The sequence below is a fragment of the Sphaeramia orbicularis genome, chromosome 5 (genome assembly GCF_902148855.1).
Source record: "Sphaeramia orbicularis chromosome 5, fSphaOr1.1, whole genome shotgun sequence".
In the NCBI taxonomy this organism is placed as follows: Eukaryota; Metazoa; Chordata; class Actinopteri; order Kurtiformes; family Apogonidae; genus Sphaeramia; species Sphaeramia orbicularis.
Window position 1 is genome coordinate 54,638,869 of NC_043961.1, and position 19,547 is coordinate 54,658,415.

At 37.4% G+C, this 19,547-nt stretch overlaps 1 protein-coding gene across 5 annotated transcripts in view; it reads left to right on the forward strand.

Annotated features, from left to right (window-relative positions):
* The window catches only part of magi3b (membrane associated guanylate kinase, WW and PDZ domain containing 3b), a 425,096-nt gene that overhangs the window by 376,025 nt on the left and 29,524 nt on the right, over positions 1 to 19,547 (forward strand). For all 5 annotated transcript variants that reach the window (XM_030133527.1, XM_030133522.1, XM_030133525.1 and 2 more), the window contains exons 10-15: positions 4,076 to 4,723; positions 11,831 to 11,862; positions 12,539 to 12,704; positions 12,798 to 12,892; positions 17,642 to 17,849; positions 19,026 to 19,208. In XM_030133527.1, the coding sequence (XP_029989387.1) occupies positions 4,076 to 4,723; positions 11,831 to 11,862; positions 12,539 to 12,704; positions 12,798 to 12,892; positions 17,642 to 17,849; positions 19,026 to 19,208 (1,332 nt within the window). The remainder of the gene's footprint in view (positions 1 to 4,075; positions 4,724 to 11,830; positions 11,863 to 12,538; positions 12,705 to 12,797; positions 12,893 to 17,641; positions 17,850 to 19,025; positions 19,209 to 19,547) is intronic.

Consider the following 19,547-nt stretch of genomic DNA (forward strand, 5'->3'; position numbering starts at 1 on the left):
AAACAAACAAACAAACAGACAAACCCCAGAAAACATAACCTCCGCCGTTACACTTGGTGGAGGTAAAACATTAACAGCAAAAACGACAACAAAACAAGTGGTTCCAGGCACAACAAACTACGCCCCTGACACGTATGGTAGTTTATTTTGGCATCGATCCAGCTGATGTCATCATGTCTATGCATGTGCTGATGTCAGCATAGACATAGACAACATAGATAAATTTCACCCATTATAAGTAAATGGGGAAAAAAAATTAATTCATAGAAAATTTGCATATGGTGGTGTCAGCATATCAGTTGTCTCTATATATGTGCCAAGTCTGAAGTCTGAAACAAAATTGGTATTTTTATAGACATTTGAAATTTCACCAATTATAAGTAAATGGGAGGGGGAAAAAAGATTTGAAAAATTCATTAAAAATTTTAACTTTGACCTACATTTGCCAAAATGTAACCACATCTATTGTGAGTCTCTGACAATCTATAACCCAATTTGGTATGAATTCAACCAATAGTTTTGCTGCTACAGACATGTGAAAGTTTGCCCATTATAAGTAAATGGGAGAAAAAAAAAAAGACTTAAAAAAATTCATTAAAAAAAATTGGAACTTTGACCTACTTTTCCCAAAATGTAATCACATCTATTCTGGGTCACTGGAAATCTATAAACTCAATTTGGTATGAATTCAATCAATAATTTTGCTGCTAAAGCATTAACAAACAAACTAACTAACCATACCAAAAACAACACCCCTTGCCTCCCCTTCGGGGGGCAGGGTAAAAACCAGGGTGCTAATGTGTTTTTTGTTAAAACATACAAATCATTTAAGTCAAATGAAACACTATGTCTGCAATAAAATATAGTACAGCATATGACCTGTCTATCATTTTTAACAGATATTTTCTTCCTCCACTTTATAAAAAAAAATCTGTCCTCATGACCTTTAGTTTACAAAATATAAATGCAAGTCAATCAGACAATGCAGAAATGACTGTAAACTGATCCAAATGCTTGGACAAACCTTTGTTTCTGTTGGACTCTGTGGATAATGTTGGACATACTGGACTCAGAGACATGAGCAGGAACAACCAGTTAAGTTATAAACTTAGGTTACCTTAACTGTTGGTTTAGGTAGTGAAGTCTGTTCTTCGTCCATAACACTGGTCTGATTCATCAGTGTTGACCTTGATCCACTGCAGGTCACACACTGGATTTAACCGCCTAAGACCCAGCTATGGATTTTCTGTCCACATTTGTGGACAAGAGTTTCACAACTTTATACAAAAAAAAAAAAAGAAAAGAAAACTCTCCACCACAAAGGACATTCCATAAAAAAATTTAAAAACTGCATCTGAAAAAACTGTTGCATCATGATGTTTCCAATATAGGCACTTATTTTATAAAAGACAGAAGAAGCTTGTACTTTGTTGACATTTCCTGGGTCTCAGAAGGTTAAAGGTGCCCTGCCACACAAAAGTGTGTTACTTGTATGAGTTAAGTCCATAGGTGTTTGTGTTATGTTGTGAATTTGACAATGAACCACGTCCTCCTCTGTCTGCTATTGTCACTGAAAAGAAATAAGCTGGTCAGTGTGACATGTTAATACCTGAGCTCATTAGTACTCATGAGCTCGCCTAGGTGAGACCACACCCACAGAATTTGTCTAACTCAGTGACTGTTTTCGTATACAGCAACCTGGGTTGCTGTAAAAAGGGGTAAACATGACAAATTCATGGGCCCCAGCATTGCCTGGGGGGCCCATAGAGCAGTGGAGGAAGCCCAGTGGATACAGATTAGATGGTGTGAAAATTCCATGTAAAGTCCACCGTACAAGAGAGGCATAGAAGCCAGGAGCTGGATGTTCAAAGCATGTTAAGTACAGGGTTCCTACACAAGTATGGAGAGTATGGAAAAGTACAGAATTTAATTTCATAAATTTCCAGGTCTGGAAAAGTATGGAAAATGGAAACAAATGTATGGAAAAATATTAATGTTTCCAAGACTGTTACGACTGTTCTATTTTCTAAAACATAAAATTATGAATATGTTAAAAAAGAAATGGATTGATCTGTTTTTTTAAGGTGCTTGCTAGTGCAGCTAAAATGTTTGTGTGACAGCACATACAGTCGGCTACACATCTCAGAAAACATTTGGGCAGATTGACAAGTTGAATGCCCCGCCTTCTGCTCTTATCCTCCTCCAACCCGTTTTAAGTCCCGCCTAGGTGTTGTCAAGTTTCACTGCTGCTTCGACGGACAGGTGATGTCCACACACTGTTGGTGAGCGAGCTCTTCAACATGCCTTGTATAATTGTTGGCAGAACTCCTAATAGGTAGATGAAAATTCTCTAACAACTGGCTCATAAATCCCAAATGTAAAGACTGGTTGGAATTTTTTTTACAAAGACATCTGGAAATTAGGGTCTGGAAAAAGTATGGAATTTTGATATTTCAAATGTGTAGGAACCCTGTAAGTTTCATTTTCAGTTTCCGTCAGTTCCTCTACTTGTTGCGCAGGGCTGAAAAGCCAAGCTCTCATTGGCTAGCTGTTAGCCAATCAGAGTCAAGTACATTAGCTTGTTGAATATTCATGAGAACTGGTGCAAACTGAGCTGAGTCTTCCAGCAGGCTTTCTACAGCACGTTAGAATGGCTTGAAACTTGGTAACAAAGGAATTTTTTCCCCAAAAAATTTTCTAGAGTCCATGGTAGAGCTTCAGACATTACCACAAAAGTAATGAAATACATGTGGCAGGGCACCTTTAATGTTTCAGGTGCAGATTCTTCACACAAAACAATAACAAACATGCACATAATAGGAGGAGACTCCATTGTTTTCAAGCCTCCATTTCCCTGTCCACACTTACACACACCATCTTCACTGCGGAGAGAATGTTTGTAAATCTTTGCTTTTGTCATTTACATGTGCACAAGAGGCCCTAATGCAGAGAAAAATATCCCTTTTGCAAAATATCTCCATTAGTGCGGATGGGCCAGTGCACGCAGGTTGGATTATGTTGATCAATGGTCTATAGAACATTATGCACCAATCCCAATTTTGTGATTTCTCACAATTTCCAGAGGGCAAATACCTGATTAATTGAATTAATTCAATGTGTCCCAGCACAATTTCCTTCTCCAAACTGTAATCTACCCACCTAAATAATGGACCAAATGACACGCAAGGTGTAATGTAATTCCCACACACTTCCACAGTCTACACACACAAACTGTAATTCCATTTACTAAACGGAATAATGACCGATGAGCCTCTGCTAAACAGCATTTAACTTGTATGTGATTATGTATTATGATCTGTTGTGTAATGATCTCCTTGCCGAATTTGTCTTCACTGCACAAATGAAGGAAAATAAAGTAATGTGGATTTAATTTGTTTTCAATTAAAATATACAACTCATTACTTTACTTCAAAATAATGGCGTCTCATCTTTTCCTAGACTGATGATCAAGTAAATAAAGCTTTTTGGCTGTATTGCAGTCAGTTCTTTTGCTGCCACTAATGCACCTGGAAGCATTCATTTCACCCCTGTGTGTTCACTTAACAAACGATTTCAGCAAGGCAATAACATTGAACAACCGTAGTTCTGTCATGGGCGTAGTTTTAATCGCAGACGGCCTGATTGTTGTGGGTGTGAAGTCATCTGACACGTCTGTTGTTTCGTTTCTGATCTGCATTAACCGACAGCTGCTAGCTCAATGTGTGTGATTTTTACAATAGTATGATGTGACTAGAAACCTACGCCAGTCTGTCCTACCTGTAGTTGTGGCTGAGATGGCTGTTCAGGTCTGTTCAACAAAAGGAGCCAGAGAAGGAGGGATAGGATTAAAGCAGCATTGAATGGTAGACTGAAGATAAAAGGAAGGGGGAAAAGGTACAGGGAGCTGCCAAAATGAAAATATGAGAGAGCGGTGAAGAGGAAAGAGACATTTTAGAAGAAAGGACAGTCTGACAACAGGAAGAATAAGTGCTTTCCTAAGAAAAGTAGGAAAGTGATGTCTAGATTAAATACCACAAGTCCCTGTCACTTGCTTTTTCTTCTCACTCTGTTTTAGGGGATGTGATTGTGGAGATTAATGGGTTGTGTGTCCTGGGGAAGACCCATCCAGAGGTGGTGCAGATGTTCCAGTCCATTCCCATCAACCAGTACGTGGACATGGTTCTGTGCCGTGGCTACCCTCTACCCCCTGACGTGGATCTAGACAGCGACGACCCTCTCCCACCCCCTCCTCCTCCACCTGCTTCCCAGCCCCAGCAGACTCTTCACGGTGGGGAGGTGGTGACGGCTGTCCCCCTCATCAACGGACAGCCGCTGTTAGTGAAAGGCGACGTCCTGCACGGCTCATCTCAAGAGCTGCACTATGTCACCACGGACGCCAGCGGCCGCCCCGTCGTTGCCGCCATGCCCAACGGACGACAGGGCGAACGGGGAGACGGGTCCGGGGGGATACTGCAGCCGGAACTGGTGAGCGTCCCTTTGGTTAAGGGTCCTGGAGGATTTGGGTTTGCTATCGCAGACTGTCCACTGGGCCAGAAGGTCAAGATGATCCTGGACGCTCAGTGGTGCCGTGGGCTGCAAAAAGGAGACGTCATCAAGGAAATCAACAGACAAAATGTCCAAACACTGAGCCATGCACAAGTGGTGGATATTCTCAAAGACCTACCAGTGGGCAGTGAGGTCAATGTGCTAGTGCTGCGAGGAGGTGAGGAATTGGATTCAGACTGTTTGTCAAGTCAAGTCACGTTTATTTATATTGCAAATTTAACAAAGCGTATCATTCCCCAAAGTGCTGCACAAGCATCAGAAAAAAATAACACTATTAACATAGATTAAAGTATTCCAAACACTGCAAAGATAAGCCATAAAAAAACACATTAAGTCATTTTAAATTAAATAAATAACTCAATATTATATAATATCTAATTATAAATAAAAGTGACTTGAAAAGTGTATCTGATCTGTCACTGTCTGTCTGTCTTCATGTCAGTCTGCTGTCTGTCTTACCCTCCATGCACTTGTTTCTTTCTCTGCTTGTGCTTTTTATCCATCTATTTACTGTCATGCTTCAACGACATCTTGTGTGTGATATAATTTGTTATTGGTGTCGATACAACTCCAACAGTTTCCATGGGAGGTGGGGTCAGCGTGCTGATACTGACAGGAGGTATGGAGGGTTTATGGCACTGACTGACCACACACTGTTGTTCTGTACCAGCCTGGGTCATACCACTGTGTGTGAGCTTTGTCTCAGATCACCACAGTAGAAACTACTACAAACGTCCACCTGCACCACTGTAGCTCCAACCAGTGTTGGGAAGATTACTCTGGAATTGTAATAGGTTATAATTACCTTGTTAAAATGTAATTATTAACTATTTCATATTCTCCCTCAAAGTAATAACTCATATTTTATTTACTTGAACTGCTTTACTAACAGTTGTTTTAAACTGGGTAATAAAGTCCTTACAACATACATGTTATATACTCTACAGCACAGGTGTCAAATATGCGGCCCGGGGCCAAATCCGGCCCGCTAAAGGGTCCAGTTCAGCCCTTGGGATGAATTTGTGAAATGCAAAAATTACACTGAAGATATTAACAATCATTTTAGTCCAGGTTCCACATTTAGACCAATATGATCTAAAGTGGGTTAGACCAGTAAAATACTATCATAATAACATATAAATACTCACAACTTCAAATTTCTTTCTTAGTAAATGTAAATATTTTCATGTATTTACACTAAAACAAAGTATAATAAATTTACAAAAAAAATGGGAATAACCTGAACAAATATAAACAACCTGAAATATTTTAAGAGAAGTAAGTAAAATTTTAACAATATTCTGCCTGATATTAAATGTTTTTGTGTGTTTGTAGATCCACTGTGATCTGTAAGTTATAATAAACATGTGGAAATGATAAAGTTAGGCAGAATATTGCTGAAATTCCACTTATTTTTTCAGTTTGGTCATGTTATTCACATTGTTTGAAAGGGTAGTTGTTAGATGTAAACCTGTTCGTTGTATAATTTTACTTTTTTCACTCTAAAACATAGAGAAAATTTTGGAATTGACATTATTTATATATAATTATGTTATTATTTTCCTGGTTTGGCCCACTTTAGATCAAATTTAGCTGAATGTGGCCCCTGAACTAAAATGAGTTTGACACCCTTGCTCTACAGCAATGTTAAAGCTCTTTTGCTGATGTCAAATGGAAAACACTTAATTTCCGTCACTGAATGAAGCTCATTTTTCTCTGATAACATGGCCACCTGCCCTGCTGTGGATGATTACATGTATTTTCTCACTAACCGTAACTGGTCATTTAATTCAACCCAATTGCCAGAAAAAAAAGGTATTTTCTGTGTTTCTGCAAACTGCAATAACATACACAGCCTGACCAAATAAACAGTCATCCACTCTAGTAGAGGATATGCACATACATCACTTCCCCCACGTCCGTCTAAGTCAGACTGAGTGGCAAAAACCAACCTGTTCAACATGACGGAGTATAGCAGTAAACACAACCAGACCGGGAAAATGTGAAATATGAAATTAAATTAAGGACAGTTGGACTGGACATGGATCCGTACGAGCTACCAAAAAACAAGTGGTCCACGAACACTGACATGTGGACAGAAATCGCATATCCTGGCATCCAGGGTGGAGGGGATCATCGCTGTTTTTAACTGAAACAAATATACATGGTTTCATCATTACTGACAGCCAGGGTCCAAAACTAGGGCCCAGAACCAGCTGATCCAAAGTGCATTTACAGTAGACCGTGGACTGACCCCAGTGAATATATGCATGATCTGCTGGGACTGAGGAGATTTACTGAGTCTAGTTCAGATCAAGTACTTTATACAACATACATACTACTGCTTTGTATGAGCAGGGTACAACTTTATTCTTGTAAATTAGGAGATTTTTCCCACCTGTTTTTAACCCTTTCATGCATAGTGGTCACTACAGCGGACAGCTATTCTCCAGCTGTTCTCTTGTATATTCATAGATTTTGTTGTTTTAGTTCCATATCAGCCAACACAGTGGACACTTATACATCATCCCATAAACTGCAATTCATCCCATTACTGTAACTTTGCTGTTCTTGATAAACCTGATCTGCATTAACATGTTTTAGTGTAAATCATTTGTTATTTGTTAGACAAAAAGTTTGTTTGTTTGTTTGTTTTTTTGCATATTACCTCCATGAAGTGAGTAATAACTAGCAGTAGAATATGTTAAAATGTGAGAAAACATCAGATTAGTAGGACTAAAATCTTTTCATTTGTTTTTATCTCACTTTCTGATATTGGGTTTTAAACACATTTCTTTACTTCAAAAATTAAATGCATTGGACATTTTTGTAACTTCATTAAAAAAAACTTAGTTGCTTTTTTTTCATGCCTAAGGGGGGATAAAAACAAGAAGAAAGAAAAAAATCTTGACTATGGTTGTCGTAATTTGTGCATGAAAGGGTTAAATTATAACATTGTTCTTGTAATATTATGGTTTTATTGTCAGAATATGATGACTTTAATCTCATAAACAAATGACATTTTCGTTAAATTATGATTTTTTTTTTTTTTATAACTACGACTTTATTCTCATAACATTATGATTCTTTTTGTATTCGACTTTATTATCATAAAATTACGTGTTTTATATCGATATTTTATGACGTTATACAGGGTGACCCAAAAAAACAGGAATTTTTGAAGTGCATATTGGCAGACATGAGCAAATGGCAGCGCTGCGAGACAGTGACCTTGAGCAAGTAAACACATCCCCATTTTAGTAACCATGGATCAGTGGAACAGTATCCCAGCTGAGATGTTGCAGTGGTCAATGAGGAATCTCAACAGCAGATTTCAAGAATGCATTCGTACAGGAGGACGCCATCTACAGGAAGTAATTTTTAAAAAATGAAAATTCCATCATTGTTTCTTAAATGGCATGTTTTAAGGTTTCAATTACTATGAATAAAATATTTTTCTTCCATCACTCTTGGTTTTATTGGATTGTTAAAAAGTTCCCGTTTTTTTGTGTCACCCTGTACTTGTGGTGACCAGCGTTTTTATTTCCTTATGTGGCCTAATACACCATCATAGCTTTATTCTCCGGTTCCCCCATATTTGAAAAACTAGGTTAGCCTCAGTTTAAGTCAGTTTACTAATCACGTAGGAGCACAAGGTTCAGAATCACAAAATGAAGACAAAAACCATGAAAGATCTGATCATGAAACCAAGAGCTTTACTAAGAAGTAACGTTAGCCAAAACAGTACATAATTTAAGGTATGATTTTACCCAAAAATACAGCATAAATTAATGTTACCTGACACCAAACGGGATCCACAAATCTAGGTTTGGTTTCCTGGATTTGTGGATCCATCTACTTCTCTTTTCTTTGTCTTTCGGTGTCTGTAAAACAATAGCTCCAACTGCTTTTCAAACCTGCTCAGACAATCAATCGCACAACAGCTCTTCCCTATTTTTTATTAAATATTGTTCTTAAGTTTAGACAGTATTGAAGCCAACGCTGCCACTCATCTCCCTCTTTCTGCCACTCAGTGGGCGTAACCGCGGTGACTTCTGCTAGCAGTGACATCACGTGCATACCCTTTTGTAGGATACATTTACCATGGCATCATTTCAGTAAGTTTATGCAATGTCACAGCATTTATTTCTGTTGATTTCTGGACACATAACGTTGCTGAATCTAGACTTGACCAAATGACACAACCCCAGATCATAACACTGCCCCCCACAGGCTTGTACTGTAGGCACTAAGCATGATGGGTCATCACTAAATCCACCTCTCTTCTCACTTTGATGAGTCCATCACTCTGGAGCAGCGTCAGTCTGGATTCATCAGACCACATGACCTTTAGCTGACATACATTAATCACTACAGTAATTATCCAATTGAAGACCCTTACTAATTTAGTTAAGTCCAGGTGGATACTTTGTTTTGGCTAGGTTGTGTATAACATCGATGTTTATGAGCCAAAGTAAGTTTTAGATCAACATAGCACGTATCTGTTGCAGTGTTTTAAAACCTTTGTTCAAATTATGCAATTAATTAATATTGTTGGTTTAGATTGAGACAGGTTGATAAACGATGTAGGGCCTTGGTTTAATACACAAAATGTCTGTGAAGATTTTTTTCATTATGTAATTAGTAATAATTATACTGTGGTATAAATACTGTGGTATTCTATGGTATGCTTTCTTAACTGTAACCAAAGCACTTTCATTGCCTAAAGCTGTAAACAGGAGTTGGGACACAAACTCCAGTCTATGGAGGACTCTTCATATTAACCCTTTCATGCATGAGTTATGAGAACCTTAATCAAGATTTTTTTTTTTTTTTTTCCTGAGTGTTAATTCCTCTTTAGGCATGAAAAAAAAAACAATGACATTGAAATTTCTTTTTTTTTTTAACCTATTTTTCATGGAATTGTAAAAATGTCCACTCAGCCAGATACCACGCATTTAATTTTTGAAGCAAAGAAACATGTATTTACTGACATACTGTGTGAAAACTATGAAATCATTTTTTTTAATGCCACTAATCTGATGTTTTGTCACATTTTAACATACTCTAATACTAGTTATTACTCACTTTATGAAGATAATATGCAAAAAAATAACCATTTTGTTTAAAAAAATGTTAATTACAGTTTAATAATAATAACAAGCAGCTGATTTACACTCAAACATGTTACCGCAGATCAGGTTTATGAAGAACAGCAAAATTACAGTAATGGTGTGAATGTCAATGTCTGGGATGATTCACTGTGTCGGCTGATATGGAACTAAAACAATAAAATCCATAAATATCCAAGAGAACAGCTGTAGACCAGCTGTCCACTGTAGTGACCACTATGCATGAAAGGGTTAAATGTACAGGGGTTGGACAAAATAATGGAAACACCTTCACCTCAAGATGATAATGCCCCAATCCATACAGCTAGAATTGTTAAAGAATGGCATGAGGAACATTCTAATGAAGTTGAGCATCTCGTATGGCCGGCACAGTCCCCAGACCTCAACATTATTGAGCATTTATGGTCAGTTTTAGAGATTCAAGTAAGACGTCGATTTCCACCGCCATCGTCTCTAAAAGAGTTGGAGGGTATTCTAACTGAAGAATGGTTTAAAATTCCTTTGGAAACAATTCACAAGTTGTATGAATCAATACCTCGGAGAATTGAGGCTGTAATTGCCGCAAAAGGCGGACCTACACCATATTAAATTATATTTTGTTGATTTTTTAAGGTGTTTCTATTATTTTGTCCAACCCCTGTATATATTGGTCATAAACACTGAAATCATATTTATCTTTTGGGCGCTTCAACACAATGATAACATTTTCTTTTCAGGCAATTGGGTTTTTTATCGTGTATTTGTAAGGCCATTACATGTTCATAACGAGTTACTCCCCAACACTGACACGATCACAATCGGTCTCCTTCTGATAGAGATTTCTCTGCTCTCATATGCAGCTTATGTACAAAATGAGCATCTCATGCATTTCTCTCACATTCCCTCTGTTTGCCTCCACTCCACCCCCCCATCTGTTTATGACAACTCCCATTGAGGGATAATGCAGTTAGTTACAAGTCTAAGAGCGGGAATTACATAAGTGCGGGGATGTGCCCAATTCCAAGAGAGAGGGAGGTGGGTAGGCCCCCTTTAAATGTCTTCTGCATCCATCTCTGGCAGCCCCAGGGAGTCACTGCACAAGTCGATGAACCCTAGTTTGGCTTTGATCATCAGCACAGCGCAGGGGATTTGTGCTTGCCTCTATATCCATGGCCCCTTAAACAGCCGTGGCTAAATGGCTATAGTGGGAAGGTCCCTAGGGGGCCTCCTCCCTCAAGTTGCACCCCAGCCCTTCGTTTCTGCTCTGAACATTCATGCCCACTGCTGTGCCACCATCACCACATCCTACTCCACTGATGCACCGCATGACCCCACAATCAAAGCAGAGCCGGGTTCAGCCTACTCAACTGAGGAACTAATGCCAGCTTTAACCCTCATTAGACAATGGCCTTTGGCTCACAAGCGAATCCATATGTGTGCACAAGTATGTGTGAGCGGAGCATGTCACTAAACAGGAGAGGAGAAGCCAAAGGGGGAATGAAGCATAAGAGTGCAGTGAGTGGGTGTGTCTCAGGTGTTTTCTGATTTCATGCCTTTCATGGCTCCGATGTTGCATTGGGTATTTCACAGCGTAGTGGGAAAATGCCACTGTGTCTCCCCTTTTTCATCAAGCTCCATTAACCCCTCATCGGGCCAAGTGTTGGTCCACCCCACAGGGCTGTAGGCTCCAGAAGACTGTTTGTTAATCCAGTTAATGCAGAGAGTCAAGGGAAGGGAGGGGGTTGTAAGAGATGATCTGGAGGGAAAACTCCAAGCGCTTCAGATGGAATGTGTGGGTGTACTGTACGGTGAACATAGACGCAAGGGAATTATCGGTCATTGAATTATATGCATGAATCTCTAATGCTGTCACCCGCTTCCTTAACCTTGTCCGGGGCTTCCACAGTGTAGTAAGCACATGTTCTACCTTTATATTCCCTATGTATCTTTAATTGCATGTGGATGCGTATTCCCTAATGGAGCATTCTTGTGTTCACCCCTTGAGTTTAGAGCAGCTCACTGTTTTATTTGTGGTTTATTCTCACTCAGAGAAGCAGTGCCATCTGGTGGATGATAGTTCAGTGATGGCTGCTGTTTCCAGTCATATCTGCATTTCTTACCATATTCCTGTTGTATGTCTTTTTGCTCCATAGGTCAAACATCCCCTGTGAAGAGTCTAAAGCCTGTGAGTAAAAACATATCTTTTCTTATTTCCTCACTATTGTTTCCCCTTTGGGACTTAGCCCTCAATTTAATTTCAAAGCTTTTTGTCCTTCAGCTTAACCAGTAAGCCTCTGTTGCATTGAATTAAATGATAGCAATACATTTGAATATTGATTATGTTTCTGGGCGCCTCCTTTTGTTTGCTCTGAAAAACGGTCTTAATTACTTCCTTTCTGTATGCGTATTCTTAGGGCTATTGTCGGGGGATTGCAATGGTAATGAAGCATGGATGAGCCTCTTTAGATATGGTGGTATTATTAATACAACAGTTTTAGATAAAGAAGTTGCCCTTTCTGCCTGAATAGGCCTGTCACGGCCAGAGGGAAATCTTCAGCCTTTTCCCATGGATTTTAAATTGCATTCCAATTCCATCACTTTGCCAGCTAAACAAAAAAGGGGATGTTAAATGGAAAACAGTCTGTGTGGAAAAAAAACTGGAAAGTGACCTTTATTTTAGTAATCTATCACCATTAGATGTTCAGCCACTTGTTTGGTATAATGAGCTATAGAGACTATCAATGCAATACAAAAAGATGCACGATCCATTTAATAAAGAAATATTAAATGGCAAATGTGTGGCTAAAAAATTAATGAACTTGAAGCAAAGTGTTGTGTACAGCCAGTATTTTTCTGTACAGAGACAAGAGATGACAGCCAGTATGGAGACTCTGGACGGTATTACAGACTCAGCTCCTCAGGCCCTGCCTTACCACTCCAACACGAGCACCCTACGCTCCGTTGACTCCCCCAAACGAGACGCCACAGAGATGTACCTGAAGTCCAAAGCCCTGTTGGACAGCAGACGTAAGTGAAGACCAGCAGCAGCAACATGACGTCCTTTTCACCTTGAAATTTGGAGGTCTTACACAACAGATGTAATGTATCACCTGTCCACAGAGCCTCACACCAAAGACATAGATGTTTTTCTGAAGAGGGACATTGAGACTGGCTTTGGCTTTCGTGTTCTGGGAGGAGAAGGTCCGCAACAGCCAGTAAGTATATACACTGTAAAAAAAAAAAAAAAAAAAACTGTGGTTTTTACGGAAAAAAACTGGCAGCAGTGGTTTCCAGAACAGTACTGTAAAAAACACATCCAACTGTACAAATATTTACGGAGTAACATGTAGATTTAACATTTGAAACATGTAGATTTAACACTGGATTTAACTGGTAAATGTACTGCACTTATTTAGTGCATTTTCTACACCTTCATGGTGTCCAAAGCACTTTCTAAAGCCACCAGGTCCAATTGGGAACAATTTAGGCTTCAGTGTCTTCCATGGACACTTTGACATATGGACAGTCAGAGCCAGGATTCGAACCACCAACCCTTTGGTTATTTGGTTACTCTACCAACTCTACCAACTCTACCAACCCATTAGTTTACAAGTTTAAAATATTACATTGTAAATGTTTACTTTTTTTAAATAACTTTTTTTATCTAAAAAAAAAACAAATACGCCGTTATTTCAACATTATGGTCTTTGCAATTCAAACGGCACCATATTGTTTTTCAATTTACAGTTTTATTTTCTAAAAACAATAGAAATGCATCATTTCTACATACAAATCTGGTTTTGTTCACATACTCTTCCTGTAAACACTACAGCTATATTTGATTTAATCATTAACACAAAAATCTTTTGAAATAAACAACTTTGCATTGTATTGTCACTTATAGTTTTTTTATGTTGCAATTTTACAACTTTTTGGTGTTAATTCTACAGTCATTTTTTACAGTGTACAGTCCAGAACAGGAGTGTCTAAGAAGCACACATCCTCAGGGGAACAGGCTACAGCACAGGTGTCAAACATGCGGCCCGGGGGCCAAATCCGGCCCGCCAAAGGGTCCAGTCTGGCCCTTTGGATGAATTTGTGAAATGTAAAAATTACACTGAAGATATTAACAATCAAGGATGTTCAATCTAAAGTGGGTCAGACCACAAAAATACTATCATAATAACTTATAAATAATGAAAAAAAGCACATTTTTTTTCTTTTTGTTTTAGTGTCAAAAAAGTCAAATTACACAAAAATGTTTACATTTACTTACTGGATTTTCACAAAAAATATGAACAACCTGAAATGTCTTAAGAGAAGTATGTGGTATTTTAACAATATTCTGCCTGTTATCAAATGTTTTGTGTATTTGTAGATCCACTGTGATGTGTAAGTTGTGATGAATATGTCTAAATGATAAACTGAGGTGTAATATTGTTAAAATTACACTTATTTTTCTTAAGAATTTTCGGGTTGTTCATATTTGTTCGTGTTACGTTCAAGTACGGTTCGTAGATGTAAACATTTTTATTACGGAATTTTACTTTTTTCACTCAAAAACATAGAGAAAACTTTGGAGTTGATATTATTTCTAAGTGCTTATCCTATTATTTACATTATTTTACTGGTCCAGCCCACTTTATATCATATTAGGCTGTATTTGGCCCCTGAACTAAAATGAGTTTGACACCCCTGGGCTTAAGTTATAATATGGGGGTCTTACCACAGAAAATAATGTAGCAATTTCCAGCAAATTTCATATATTCAAAGTCATTTTCAAATAAATTATTTGACATTATTAAAGGAGGATTATTAAAATTTCACTCAGTAACTTTTTTTTAGCTCAGTAATCTCCCATCTTATCTTACACTAAATACATACTTATTTAATCTAATACATGTTTGTTTACAGATGTTATCACCACTTACTGAAAACGGCACTCATTTCCCTATTCTGCACTGGTTTCTGTCCTGCTACCACTTTAAAAAACAAACAAACAGATAAATCGTGACTGAATCAACTCAAAATTTTAAGTGGAACAAATTCAAACAAATTTATTTCTGGTGATGAAACAAATTGACTCTTTGTTTTAAATGTAATTTATTTGCCAATAAAATTATTTGAAAGTTATAAAAAAAAAAAAGAAGCTTGTAATTGTTCTTCAGTTTACCTTAAAAACATGTGTAAAACAATCTAAGAGAACTGAGTTGGTGAAAACATTTGTGTTACTACCAAACTTTTGATCACAACTGTGAGAATATAATCACAGTGTGGATTAATTTACAGAACATGGATAACAAAGCCACAGATGGAAGGAAACAGTCGACAGCTTTGATGACAGCTGTGTATTCAATTAAACTTGACTCATATAGAATTATTCAAAATTAAATAAATAAATCCAAAACAATACTGATAAATGTAAATACTCCAAAAATCTGGTAGAGCATGAATCTCATCCGTTTGATTGGACATATTTACATTAACACATTTAGTACAAAGACAAGGCATATGTATACTGAAACTGTTTCAGATTCATTCATTCATTCATTAAATCGTTATTTAACTCTTAAAGAATCATCGCGGGCATGCCCTCATTATCAGTAATTCTGAGAGTACATTTAAAACAGAATAATTACATAGAGAGAACCAATTACATGGTTATTGTCTCTTAAAGCTTTTTAAGGGAGGTTCTTTGCTCAGAGGTACAATAGTAATGATAGTTTTAAATTGACCTATAGGTACGCTTGTGTTCAATTTTGCATGTATGTTGTAAATTGTTCCAGTATGCGCAGTACAAAAACTAAAAGCTAAATTTTCCTAAATGTATTCTTTACCTCTTTGGCATTTTAAATAATGACTCTGGAACCAGTTTAATTGGAAAGTGATGTATGAAGGCATGCTGCCATTTTCAGGCTTTTTTATTAAATAAGAAACAATGTCTGTCATATACTTAGAGATGAAGATGCATGCAGCCCTGTCATATAAGATGTGTTAATGTAATGAGTCTCGGTCATTAAATTAATCTAACCAACTGTTTTTGTATAATTATCCAATGTTTTGTCAAAGCTTTCTAATGTATATAAGCTTTCATCCGACTACCTACACTTTATTTAGATACAGTAAAGTGAGACTATAGAGCAGTGTTTTTCAACCTTGGGGTCGGGACCCCATGTGGGGTCGCCTGGAATTCAAATGGGGTCACCTGAAATGTCTAGTAACACTGGTCTACAAGGAAAATGCTTCCAGAATAAAAGTAATGACATTTTACCACATGAGAGTCACTGATAAAGAAAAGTCAAGTCAAAAATGCTGGTTGGCTGAAGTTTCCAAGATACAGCCTTGGGTCAAAATATGAAATTCAAGAATTAACGAGAGAATGGGTTTGACTCAAAAGGAATATTTGTCTCACACCTACAAGATCTACTTCAAAACACTGTCTACACATTAGAATACATTCACTTTACAGGTTCTATTTAGTAGAAGATTTATAAAACTATTCTATAAATGTACATAAACCAATATATATATGTGTAATAACACTTAATCATATACCTTGAAAACATCAGCAAAGCGGCACTTTTGTCATTTATTTTCCAATTAATCTTATTAAAATACAAAACATTTAGCACATTTAATGTCTGAAGCAAATCATTTCTAAAAAAAAATTGCAGACCAGTGTAATTGATAAAAATAAAAAAATATATTGTGAGTTGAGAGAGACAATCAAAATACATAAAAGACATGACAAACTCTGAAGCTGAAACTGAAGCACTGTGGTTCTGTTTATCTTTCAAATGTTCATTGTGGTCAGTTTCAGATGCTGCAGCTCTTTCATAATTCATAGTTTGAGTTCTTGTTTATTCAGTATTAATTGTCAGCCTCGTAAATCCAAGCTGGACTGACTGTACATATCCTGACCAAGGAAAATAAAATCCTCACTTTGTGCAGTAATCTACACCTGGCTTTACTGCCTCTGTCCATAATAATATACATTATATAGACTAAATGTCGTCTAAAATTTATGTTTATTTGCAATAGAGAATAGCAAACTATTACATGATCAAAAACAAATTAATTTTTTTACTTTGTTCTTATTGTATGATTTCTGTACATTACAAAACAAACATAAAGGACACCTTTGTGACTAACAATTGTTTTTAGTAGTGTGACGTTGAAATGAAAATTGTCCATTGCTTCCATTTATCATGACACTGTTCTTCTTTAGTCCTCAATCTTTGGGTCAGAATCTCCATCTCAAATATTCTATTCACTATTTGTATCCAGTCGTTAGTTGTAGGTGGTTTGAATCTGCACCATTTTTTGGTAATAGCCTTTTTACAGGCTGCTAATTGTATTTTAAACAAATATCTATATTTTTTTTCTTACATTATTACCAATAATACATCCAAAATATATCATCAAACGTGTTTTAAGAATTGCATAACCCAATATTTCAACAATCGTTGAATCTACATTTTCCCATAATGATGCATGTTTAGACATAACCAAAAGACATGTGCATGATTTACATTGACATCTCCACATTCTCTCCAAAAAGGTTGAACTCTGGACATATATTTAGCTGTAATTTTAGGTGTTATGAAAAATCGAATTATATTTTTCCAGCTATGTTCCCTCCTGTTCTTGAAGAAGTGGTTGACTGTTGAGTTCTCCAGATATTGATCCATTCCTCCTCTGAGAAACACATTCCTAGTTCTTTTTCTCAAAAACAAATTGATTTTAGCCAAAAAAATAGTCTCTATTTTGAATGTCTGGGAGTAGAAATTTGTGATGTTAAAATGGGGTCATGAGCCAAAAAAGGTTGGGAACCACTGCTATAAAGGCTTAGACTGACAGAATTTGGAGGAATCTCAGAAATGTTTAATTTTCCTCAACGGTTTTTGTCATCACCTCAGGATCCCATTTTCCGTTATTCTGAATGTCCTTGTGTCCTCTGTCAGAATGTCTTCCCCCAGGTGTACATTGGCGCCATCGTTCCCAACGGAGCTGCAGAGAAGGATGGGCGCCTGAGAGCAGGAGATGAGCTTATCGGCATCGATGGTGTGATGGTTAAAGGTCGTTCGCACAAGCAGGTCCTGGATCTGATGACCAACGCAGCACGTAATGGTCACGTAATGTTGACTGTACGCAGAAAGGTCATCTACAGAGGTGAGTAATGAGCAGATGAGAATAGGGCACATTTTAGATCAGGGGTGTCAAACATGCGGCCCGGGGGCCAAGGGTTCCAATCTGGCCCACTGGATGAATTTGCAAAGTGCAAAAATTCCACAGTCAAAGCTGTCAAACTCATTTTAGTTCAGGTTCCACATACAGACCAATATGATCTACAGTAAAATAATAACATAATAACCAACAAAAAATAACGTCTCCATATTTTCTTCTCTGTTTGATGTGAAACATTTTTTACATCATGCCTATTAATAATGACCACTTCACATTTTTGTCTTTGTTTTAGTGCAAAAAATAACATTAAATTATGAAAATGTTTATATTTACAAACTGTCCTTCAACAGTAAAATATGAATAACCTGAACAAATATGAACAACCTGAAATGTCTAAAGAAAATTAAGCACAATTTTAACAATTTTCTGCCTGTTACTGTTGCCTTTGTCGATCCGATCCATACTGCTTGTTAAAATTGCACTTAGTTTTCTTTGGAAATTCACATATTCACATCTTTTTTGTTTGGATAGTTTAGAAAAGTAAGTATTTTCATAATTTAATAGGGTTTTTTTGCCCTAAAACAAAGACAAAACTTTGGAGTTGTCATTATTTATGGGTTATTCTGCTATTATTTTACTGGTCCGGCCCAGTTGAGATCAAATCGGGCAGAATGTGGCCCCTGAAAGAAAATGAGTTTGAGACCCCTGGTTTAGATGTTCCATTTGAATCTACTCTTCTACTATGTCAGTAATAGACTGGCATTAAAAGCCCGTAAAAGTAGTCCAGTGTTTCTGTGAAATAACAGCGGTGGTAGAACACTGAACACTTTGATGCACACCGACTCTCACAGGGCTTCACTGAGAAAAATCCTCCGACACACAAGAAGTGATGCATTTTACATAATGACAGAAACAATAGCAGTTTGTTTGTTAAAAATTGATGAATTTACTATAAAAAGATGATGATCTTGGAAGTTTTCATAAGTAGCGAGAGCTGTTGTATGTTACTGAGCAAAAAAAGAGCAGAACTCACAAAACAGTTGGTTTTGCAAGTCAATTAATCTGTTCATTTTCTTTGCACAGACACAGAGAGTCAAGGCTACCCTGAAAATGAAGAAACCCAAATATACAAAATGATACAATATGCTTGGTTTTCATCAGATGCAACTGATGAGGAGGTGAAGGAAATGACTCCAGTGCTGGTGAACGGCTCTCCTAAACTACCTCACCTACCGATGCCCAGTGCTCTGGACCACGAGTCTTTCGATATCACGCTCCACCGCAAAGACACAGAGGGATTTGGCTTTGTCATCCTCACATCTAAGAGTAAACCCCCCCATGGAGGTGAGAATCAAATCTGTCAGAAGTCAAGTACGCATACGTTAGATGTCTGACAGATACATATTTATAGACGGCCATTAGAGCCCGACCAGTATGGGATTTTTGGGGCCGATGCTGATACCGATATTGGGGGCTAAAAAAAGCCGATATCCAATATATCAGCCGATATCCGATATTGGCCAATAACCGATATTTTGGCCGATATATGAAATAAGAACACTGATCTACACAGGATATAATAATCTTTTATCAGATAATTGTGGACAGGTGGATTAACAGTTGCATAAATCTGTGTTTATCTGACAAATATAATTTACACAACTTTCAAATGCAAACTATGCA